Source organism: Danio rerio, chromosome 7 (genome assembly GCF_049306965.1).
Source record: "Danio rerio strain Tuebingen ecotype United States chromosome 7, GRCz12tu, whole genome shotgun sequence".
Classification (NCBI taxonomy): Eukaryota; Metazoa; Chordata; class Actinopteri; order Cypriniformes; family Danionidae; genus Danio; species Danio rerio.
In genome coordinates this window covers 58621119-58631255 of record NC_133182.1, presented here as the reverse complement: position 1 = coordinate 58631255, position 10137 = coordinate 58621119, and the positions used below count along the sequence as shown (strand labels likewise).

General features: G+C 33.8%; 1 protein-coding gene across 1 annotated transcript; it reads left to right on the top strand.

The window, feature by feature from the left end:
- The first annotated feature begins 1477 nt into the window (after positions 1 to 1477).
- mad2l1 (MAD2 mitotic arrest deficient-like 1 (yeast)) lies at positions 1478 to 9876 on the top strand. Its single transcript, NM_001017739.1, is given in 5 exon segments — positions 1478 to 1650; positions 2733 to 2879; positions 6902 to 7022; positions 7200 to 7303; positions 9560 to 9876. Coding segments are annotated over 5 exon segments (609 nt in total). The 5' UTR covers positions 1478 to 1586; the 3' UTR covers positions 9733 to 9876.
- Positions 9877 to 10137: the final 261 nt, after the last annotated feature.

Sequence of the window (10137 nt, the reverse complement as noted above, 5' to 3'; positions counted from 1 at the left end):
CTCCAACATCGCAACAACGACTAACTAACTACCATGGTGTCAAAATGGCATACAATTGACATCTAACATTGGACAATCCTGTAATAATAGATGGATGGCATGGATTTCCTGGTGGATGTCCGCTCCTAGATGGAGTAACACAATCCTTTCTTTTGTTTTAATGATTACTAATAAAGTTGAATGTTAAGGGGCCTGGACTATTTCATGACCTCATCCCGCTTCAGTGTAAAACTGGGGTAATATGTGTGTGATTGCTTTAAATGTGTTAAATGATTTGTCTCCTCAAGATCTACCCAGCCAGGCCAGAGGTCATGGAGACCTTTTGAGTGGACCTGGACTCTTGAAGAATTGGAAACAACTATCTATATTGCAATTTACTAATGTGTTAATTATGTCTGAAGTGTTATTAGCCAATTTAAGTGTTACATCTTTTAAACTTTGTATGTAAGCTAATTTGTATGTAGATTATACCAATTTTTAATCAGTTTTGATGAAGACGACCGAAAGTACAGTTAATTATTCAGGGGGGCTAATATTTCTGACTTCACTATGTACACACTGCCCCCCCCCCCCCCCCCCTCTCTCTCTCTCTTAAACATGTATTTATTCTTGAACATAGCTGCATATTTACTTTTTCCTCAGGTCAACATGCTGAGAAGCTGTCTGTCAATCAACATGAACCTGTCAAAAAATCCAATGCAATTTATTTTTAACGATCGATGACCCCCTTTTGATGACTGACAAGCAGCCTCTCACTAGCATGTTAATACGCAAACTACGCTCAAGAATGAATAAATGTTTGAAAGGGTGAAAAAAAAAAACTTAGCTTAGCATTTTCTTATTTCCCCAGTATTCGTTTAATTTTTTTTAATTATTTACCTGCCCGCACTATTAATTATTTAAATATTTATTCAAGTAGGAATTTGTGAATTTTTATAAACATTTGTGTATTTATTTGCATATTTATTTATTCATTTGCATATTTATTTATTTACATATTTATGCTGGAATTTATGGATTTATTTATTTCTTTGTTTATTTATTTATTTTTATTAATTGTTTCAGCATGTTTTGTACTCATAGCCTATAAAAAAGGCAAAGAAGCAAAATATTCTAACATGATGAATAGTGGAACACACTATGCTGAATAATACCACAAATAAATAAACCTTCAACAGGATTTTGTCAGAAATGTAGAACAGGAGATTCAACATGTTATTTGCACTTGAGATACTGAAGGAACAAGAAATACTTGGATGGGAATACTGAAAAAAGTAGGTTGGAATATATGAGCTAAAGCTTCAATTATATATTTACTTATGCAGATAGAGGGTCTGTGTATCTTAGGAGAACAGATTTTTGTTTATTTATTTTTTTCTTCAATGCAGTAGGTGGCGATAATCAAGTGATCCCCGCCATAAAACTGAAGAAGGAAAAATTTGAACAACGTAGTTCCGGGTTTGACGTGATGACGTATAAGCTTCCGCCATACGCAGCATCTAGATTCAAACTAGTCGGCGGTTAAAAAGAAAAACACAAGAAGCAGCAAGGACTGAAGTCAGATTCAACCAAACTTAACATTCAAGATGTCGAAGACGCTGAAGGGAATCACGCTGAAGGGGAGCGCGGAGCTTGTTGCTGAGTTTTTCTGTAAGTAATGTTTTTGGGCACGTGAATGCGTTGTGATGCGTGAATGGTGAAAGCGAGTGGCGTCGTGAGGAGTCTGAAGATTCTGTTTCGGGCCATTGCTTTTTAACGTCCCGTACAGTCACTATTCTCTATTTTTGCGCTGCTGTTTATCGCAAATTTAACGTCACACGTGTTTGAGTTGCATATTTGATATTTTTTTATGGCTCAGAATGGAAATATAACACATAATGTTACGTTATTACTAGAGGCAGTAACTAAACGAAGTAACGTTCGTTAACTTAGTAAGTTAAGTTAACGTTAAACATCTTCAGTGTTCCAGAAAAAGCTTGATGCAAAAGTTTCACTTACAAATCACAAGTTTTCTTTTAAAATACACGAAAGAAATATAGTTTTAAGTTCAGATGGTGTTTGTTTTAAAACATGACTGTCAATATATGAAAATCTAGACTTTTATTCAAATATATAATACATGAATTTGCTTGATAAACAATACATTTGAATGTCATAAGTAGGGCCAGATAGAATCTGCGCACATTTCTTTGCTATTTCTGTGTAGTATATTGTGAAAAATCTGCAGATTTATGCCAAATGATTTTGGGTAAATCATAACAAAATGTTTAACTTTAATGTTTACAATGCAAGTCCTATTAGATCCGTTTATTTGGTAAACAAAGCAATTCTCATATAATATTGCTACCATATATCTGCAAAAAGATGGATATTATTACTTTAAGTTTATCATATTAACGTTTTTATTTTAATCGATAATACTACTGAAATTAATAAAAAACGAAGATATATAAATGAACTTAGATTTACACACAACTAAACATATGGACTCGATGGGCTAATAATTACAGATTTCTGTGCGCGCAGATTCCATGTGGGCCTAGTCATAAGACATGTTGTAGATTGGTTTTTATTTTATTTTTTTTTTTGCAATGTTTTTATAATGGTGATCATTTTGAGAAATTCGGTGTCAAATATGTTGCACACTGAGTAGTTTATTTGGAAAATGAACTACATTTAAATATGTGTGCATTTGCCTTTTTTATTATAAAACAGATCTTTGTTATTTGCAGCATTTGGTATCAACAGCATCCTGTACCAGCGAGGAATTTACCCAGCAGAGACCTTCACCAGAGTCACACAGTATGACATGAGCCTTCAACTGACCACAGATACCAAACTGAAGAATTACCTCACCAATGTCATCTCACAACTCAAAGGTTGGTTTTCACCCACGTGTCCAAGGGAAGAAATATAGTTTACATTTATGACTGTTAATTTCAACAGTAGCTATGAAGTGTAGTAGGAGATGCATACATTGAAGGCATGAGTAATAGGGACTTTAAGCACTGGATGATAATGAAATGTCAATGTCAAATGGTCCAGGATTGCAGTGTTTGTTGTCATAGCTAAATAACACGAAAATCACCAAGCATCGAAACAAATGCAAGTGAAGAGTTGGTTTTGGCATTAAATTATTATTTAATGGAATGCGTCTTATGCCATTAATAAACATTGAAATTTCTTATCTATTAGCCTATTTTCCTAGACATTTATAGTTTTTAGTTTAGTTAAGTTTATTTGTTTACAGGGTCAATGCACATTAGTAAACATTACTGTAAAATGTGCCAGAATTAGCCAAGAATGGCTATTTTTCATCCGTAGACCCCTTACAGAATGTTAAAGTCACACCTAAAATAGAAGCACAATATTAAACATTAAATACACTTTCATGTAAAATATACAGTTAAAAAAGTAAAGGAAAAAAAAGAACAGACTGATGGCAGCAGAGGACAAAAAGCCAAAGACAACAGTACAAATGTGTCAAGAATACAGTATTAATGCTGACAATGCTGATTTGTCTGTAACCAATTTTTAACATGAGACTGAAAAGAACAAAAAGTGCATGATCTTCTAATTGTTGGTGGGATGGAGTTCCATTTCCTAGCAGCTTTCACTGAAAATACAGATTGACTGAATTTACTTTTTTTGAGAGGAATAATGCAGTCCCCTCTGTCACCTCTAGTAGTTCTGTGAGCAGTCGTTCTAATATTTACAAACTGATTTAATGGTGAAGTTGGGTTATGTTAAGTCTTAAACATTAAACAGATATGTACATATTTATCTAAATTTTCCCAACTATGCCGGTTGTATTTCTTTAATATTAAACAATGGTGATATTGAACTAATTTCTTATCAAGGGTTTTTATAGATTGTTAGTAAAATCCATGTAGCAGTTAAAATTAGAAGCACAATATTTTCTTTAAAGCAAACACTGGTTTTCAACACTTGTATGTCTTAATATAATGTAAATGATGCTGGTTTGTGAAGTATGTAAAAAAAAAAATTACTTGGATCATTGGTGTATAATCTTGTTGCTCTGCCTCTGGTGCTCCATCTGTTTCTATTGTAAATGTGGGACAAATGAGGATGCAAAATAATGATAAATTCACAATATAATGACAGTATTTGATCATGCCAATGTTAATCAGTCACTGATGGAGAAAGTTTCACCACTCATTAACAGAGAGCTGTTTCACATCGAACAGTAAGTTCAGAATTTCTGCATCAGCAATGAACCCACTGATTTTGGCTAGTATCGGCATGTTTGTTTGATCTGTTCTCAACGTCAATTTCACTTAGGGTGCTTTCACATCTAAATGTTTGTTTCTAAACATGGTGCGTTTGACTCGTTAGCGCGGTTCGTTTGACATATGTGAATCCAGCAATTGTGCTGATACACATCAAAACAATCAGTCCGAGATCGCCTGAATCACGTGGTCTCGGCTTGATAGAACAAGCTTTGGAGCGAATTAATTGTAGCGAGAAAGCAATACGAAACAATAAACTAACAAACCAGATTATATCAGTAAATGTGATAGAAACAATAATGAAAACCAGCATTCCTTTGTCTGAAAAATTACAAGCAGAAGTTGCATATTGTGGCATCGTATCATTGTTTTGTATGTTTGTTTGTCCTGCATTTACAATAGAAACTGATGGAGCACCGGAAGCGGAGCACCCAGATTATGCAATTGAAAACAATAGCGCCGTAAAATTATTATTATTTTTTTTCTTAAATAACATAGTGTTTTTTCTTCCTACATTTTTTGCAAAAAGGCATCATTCACAATAAGAATTATTGTAATTATTGTAATTACTGTAATTAATGCATTCTTTTTAAATAACTGGGTAAGAAAAAAAACTTTTTTTCCCCCCTTTGAACATGAAATATTTTATTTTGAGAAACATTTATAATATTTTAAAGTAGTAAATGGGCGAGGCAGTGGTGCAGTAGGTAGTGCTGTCGCCTCACAGCAAGAAGGTCGCTGGGTTGCTGGTTCGAACCTCGGCTCAGTTGGCGTTTCTGTGTAGAGTTTGCATGTTCTCCCTGCCTTTACGTGGGTTTCCTCTGGGTGCTCCGGTTTCCCCCACAGTCCAAAGACATGCAGTACAGGTGAATTGGGTAAGCTAAATTGTCCGTAGTGTGTGTGTGGATGTTTCCCAGGGATGGGTTGCGGCTGAAAGGGCATCCGCTGTGTAAAAACTTGATGGATAAGTTGGCGGTTCATTCCGCTGTGGCGACCCCAGATTAATAAAGGGCCTAAGCTGACAAGAATATGAATGAAAAAATAGTAAACGTGTCAGGCTAAATAATGAAAATTAATCATTGACTTGTGCTGTCTTCGTTTGTTTTAAAAACACAGATTTCTTTACAATTTAAAACTGCATCTCTGTAGATCTTTTCTGCTGGAGACACTTTTGTACTAAACTACAAAAAATGTAAATTTAAAAAATCTTACACGTACCTTAAAACAATATTGTAGAAAATTTAGTAAAGCTTTAAAACTTTGACTTCGTCAACAACAAAGTTTAAAGTTTGATTCATGTCTCAAGAGTCAGTGCAGTTCACTTTTATGTTGAAAATGGACCCTTTTCACATTTCCGGTTTTCACAGTAGCGAAAGTCGTCATAGTTGGGAAAACTTAAAGCGCAGTTAATGGGAGAATACAACAAACTATTTTTTTACAATCTTATTTGGCCAAATAATTAAAGAAAAACTCCACAATGATGTTATAAAGACTTTCAGGACCAGGAAAAAAATTGTGAGACTGACGGCAGCCAAAGGAGAGAATAGTGTCAAATTTACTTTCCTGTCTAATAGAAGCTGTATTAGAAACGCCTTTTAAACAAACGGTAATTGTTTTTTGTAATTTGAAGCAAAGATTATATACATTCATAAATGTTCATACATTGTTTTTTTTTTTTCAATATTTGTAAGGATTTAAGATGCTAATGACCATTAAACATATTCTAACAGGCTTATAAAAGGGTCCATTAACAGGTATCGTTATCAAAAATATAAAGAATTTGAGTACAAGACTGTGCTGATGCAGAAAAAGTTGAAGGCAAACTTAAAGAAAATACTGCAACATCAATGCTAATCTTTCAACTGACTTTAATAATGACAGTCATTTCAGAAGCTTTATGTATTTACATATGTTAATTTGATACCATTACTAATATTAATTGGCAACTTTAAAGTATTTGAATACATACTATTCAAATGTACATCATTTATTTACATTAAACATAATTGTCAACAAATGTAGTTTTGACCCAAAAATACTTTTATTTAATTTGTAGCAAAAAAGACAAACTCTGAGTGGCTTTTGCGTGAGATATGTATGTTACTTTACTCGCAGCTGATTGGTCCAGTTTGCTTTGCAATCTCTATCCCTGTTCCGGAGTGGGTTAGCCATGTAGAGCAAGTCACCATAGTGGCGAAACATTATCATAACCAACCTGAAGCCAAACATGAACTTACCTGGGGAAAACTCTAAACTGGCTTTGTGCAACAGACTGGCCGCTCTTACATTTGCATTTAGTCTTAGTTCACCCGTTAATGGAAATTGTGCCTTTATGGTATTAAAAAGCTGGTTTTATTTAATATTAAAAGGGTATCATTTAATATAACTGGATGTTCATATCAAAAGTGGAAGGCATGTCTATTTTGCAGAAATGGGACACTTAAGTGTTTATAAATGGAAAAACTAATGCTGAATGTTGACTTATTGCTGTTTTGAGTGATGGTCCAAATTGCTTATCATGACTTCAGAAGTCAATTTACAAAAAAAAAAAAAAAAACATTAGTGGCCAATACATAGATGCAAGGTGTACTTACTGAAACTGATAACGGGTGCTGTTAAAATCATTAGTATTGCTGTTTTTTTCTATATAGAATGGTTGTTTGAGTGCACAGTTCAGAAACTGGTGGTGGTTATCACATGTCTGGAGACCAATGAGGTGCTTGAGCGATGGCAGTTTGATATTCAGTGTGACAAGACAGCAAAGGAGAGCAGGTATGTTCAAGTTTCTTCAATCTCCAAATTTTGTTTTGGCTATTAAAATGCACAATGATAGCCAACAATTAATGAACATTTTAACTTAAAAAAAAAAGCAATTTAGTTTTACTTTTATTTTACTTGATCGCTGCAAATATAAATGATAATAATATCTGTATGCCTTGGCTATTCCAGTGCACCCAGGGAGAAGTCCATTAAAGCTATCCAAGAGGAAATCCGCTCTGTTATCAGACAGATCACTGCCACAGTCACCTTCTTACCATTGCTAGAAACTGCCTGTAAGTAAACTGCATGTGTAATTGTTAGTCTAATTTCTATGCTCAGTTACTCTGTGTTCATTGCTTATACCATAATAAGCCCAGTGTTGGACAAGCTACTTGAAAAATGTAGTGACTTATGCTTAAGCTTAATTGTATTAAAAGCTACCCTCTAGGAAATGTCGCAAGGTAAGCTATTTTTGCAACTTTCAATTTTAATTCAAAAGAAATTTAAATCCGAGTCAATCATATCCTATTGATAAATAAAACTGTCAATGAAACACATGAGGCAGAATTATTCAGTTCAGTTATTTACTGTAATTAACATGCTGTACTAAACAGAAACAAATAATAGTATATAACTAATAAACAAAACTAATCTAGTAAAACCAGTTGTTACACTTTTAATATATATATATATATATATATATATACACACACACACACACACACACATACAAATTACTATTGTAATATAGTAGTATAGTAACTATCTTGAACTAATAGTAATTACCACTGTGTATTTTAGCCAAGTACCACAACAAATTAATAGGGGTACTTAACTGTTGTGTAGTTCAAAAACATTATAGTACGTACAATAAATTACTAAGTATGTTTTGTCCACAGTATCAATAAAAGTATTTGCATTTTAAGAAGTACTTCTCGAGATATGCTTACAAGGAATCTTGCTTCAGAAATAACTCCTCTCTGTCATTCCATCAAGCAAGATTCTTGTGTTATATATATTTAAATATATTTGGCTAAATGACAGATTAAACAGACCACAATTAGTTGAAAGTGGTGGGTTTAAAAAAATAGCAATGTCTGCTGTTGACTGTACAAACTAATTATTTGGTACGAAACATTTTGTTTCTAGGATTTAGCAATCCTGTGAATCGCTAAACTAATATTTACTTGTATGACCATAGTTTTTTTTTTTAACCACCCACTCCATGATTCTTTAACAACATTCCACAATTCATTTACAGTTTTTTTTTGTTTGTTTCAGAAACAGGATTTTTGATCACCCCACAATTTTTAAAAATTTTTTTTATTTATTTATTTATTTTTTTATAGATTAAGGTCTGGTGATTGGGCTGGCCACTTCATAACATAAATTTTGTTGTTTTGAAACCAAGGCTTTGCTTCATTTACTAGTGTATTTGGGGGTCACTGTTTTGTTGAGTACATGTCCTTTTCAGTTTAAGGCAACTTGACCTCTTAAAGTATTTTGGCATATGCAAACTGATCCATGATCCCTAGTATAATATAAATAGGCCCAACAGGTAGGAGAAACATGCCCATACCATGAACCTTGCACCATTCATTTTCTTTACTATGTACTGTGGCTTGAATTTAGATTTTGAGGGTCGTATCACAAACCGTCTGCGGCCCTTGGACTTAAAAAGAACAACTTTACTCTCATCAGACCACAAAATATTCCTCCATTTCTCTTAAAGCCAGATGATGTGTTCTGTGGTAAATTGTAACCTCTTCTGTGCATGCTTTTTTTTTTTTAAACCGAGACTTTGCGGGGGATTCTTAAAAATAGATTAGCTGATCATTGGCTGAGACTTTGCCATTCTGGCTATTTTTCGATTCATTTTGATAGTTGTCTTCCATGTCTCTCTGGTTTTGCTTTTCATTTTAAGACAATGAAGATCATTTTAGCTGAACATCCTAAAATTTTTAAAGGTTTTCCCTCTACAATCAACTTTTTAATCAAAGCATGCTGTTCTTCTGAACAAAGTCTTGAATGACACATTTGAAAGCTTGAGGCAAATGGATGTTCAACAAGTGCAGGCTTCATCCATAAAAAGTGGCCACCTGATTCGCACCGTTTTTTTTTCACAATATTGATAACCTCACTGATTGAATGCCTTTACAACTGCTATTTTTTTACTCACCCATTTCACCTAATTGCCCAATTGCACACCCTTAAGAGCGTGCATATCGGGAATGCTGGGTCTTGTTTGTTTTCTGAGAATCTACTGCACATACTGGTAATTGTTTGCCATGTAGCAATAAAAAATATACTACAAACCTGGATTATTCTGCTTAGTCATGCTGTGCTGCTATTATTTTAAACAACACTTTGTTCACTTATGTTTTCAGATATTTAAGAAACATATTTTGATGTCTTAGAGTAGTTAAAAACTTTACATACAGCACCTTTAAGCTGTTTAAAAAAATTGATAGACTTGTTATTTGATTTATTTATTTACTCGCACCTCTCCCTCACTCCTTGTATGACTAAATGTTGTCCCCTTTACACAGGTGCCTTCGACCTTCTGATCTACACAGACAAAGACCTTGAGGTACCTGAGCAATGGGAAGAGTCTGGGCCTCAGCTAATCGATCAGTCAGAAGAGGTGCGCCTGCGATCCTTTACTACGTCTATTCATAAGGTGAACAGTATGGTGGCCTACAAGAGGACAAACTCCATGTGATTCCTGTTCTCGTTTTGTTTTTTTGTTACAACTTTTGAGTCTTCTGTACATATCTATATAAAGCTCTTCTTTCTTATTTTTCTTTGTTGTCATTTTAACTAATGTATTTCCCAATACATAAAATAAATGTCTCGTTTCCAAAGATTGTAATGTTTCTTTTTTGCATATTGCAGTAGTTGTACTCTAGATGGCGACAAAATCCAAGTTAACATTTTCTTTATCGGGTAAATTCTTCACAGCCGCCTATCGAAAAAAGCCAACTTGCTTCATGATGAAGTAAACCAAATTCAATTTAAAGAGTTTTTTTTTTTTTTTTTTTGCAGTCATATAAAAATTTCATTACAATTTCAAAAATTTGCTTTGACATTAGTGATCAACATGGAACACTATGTTATGCTCCTCAAT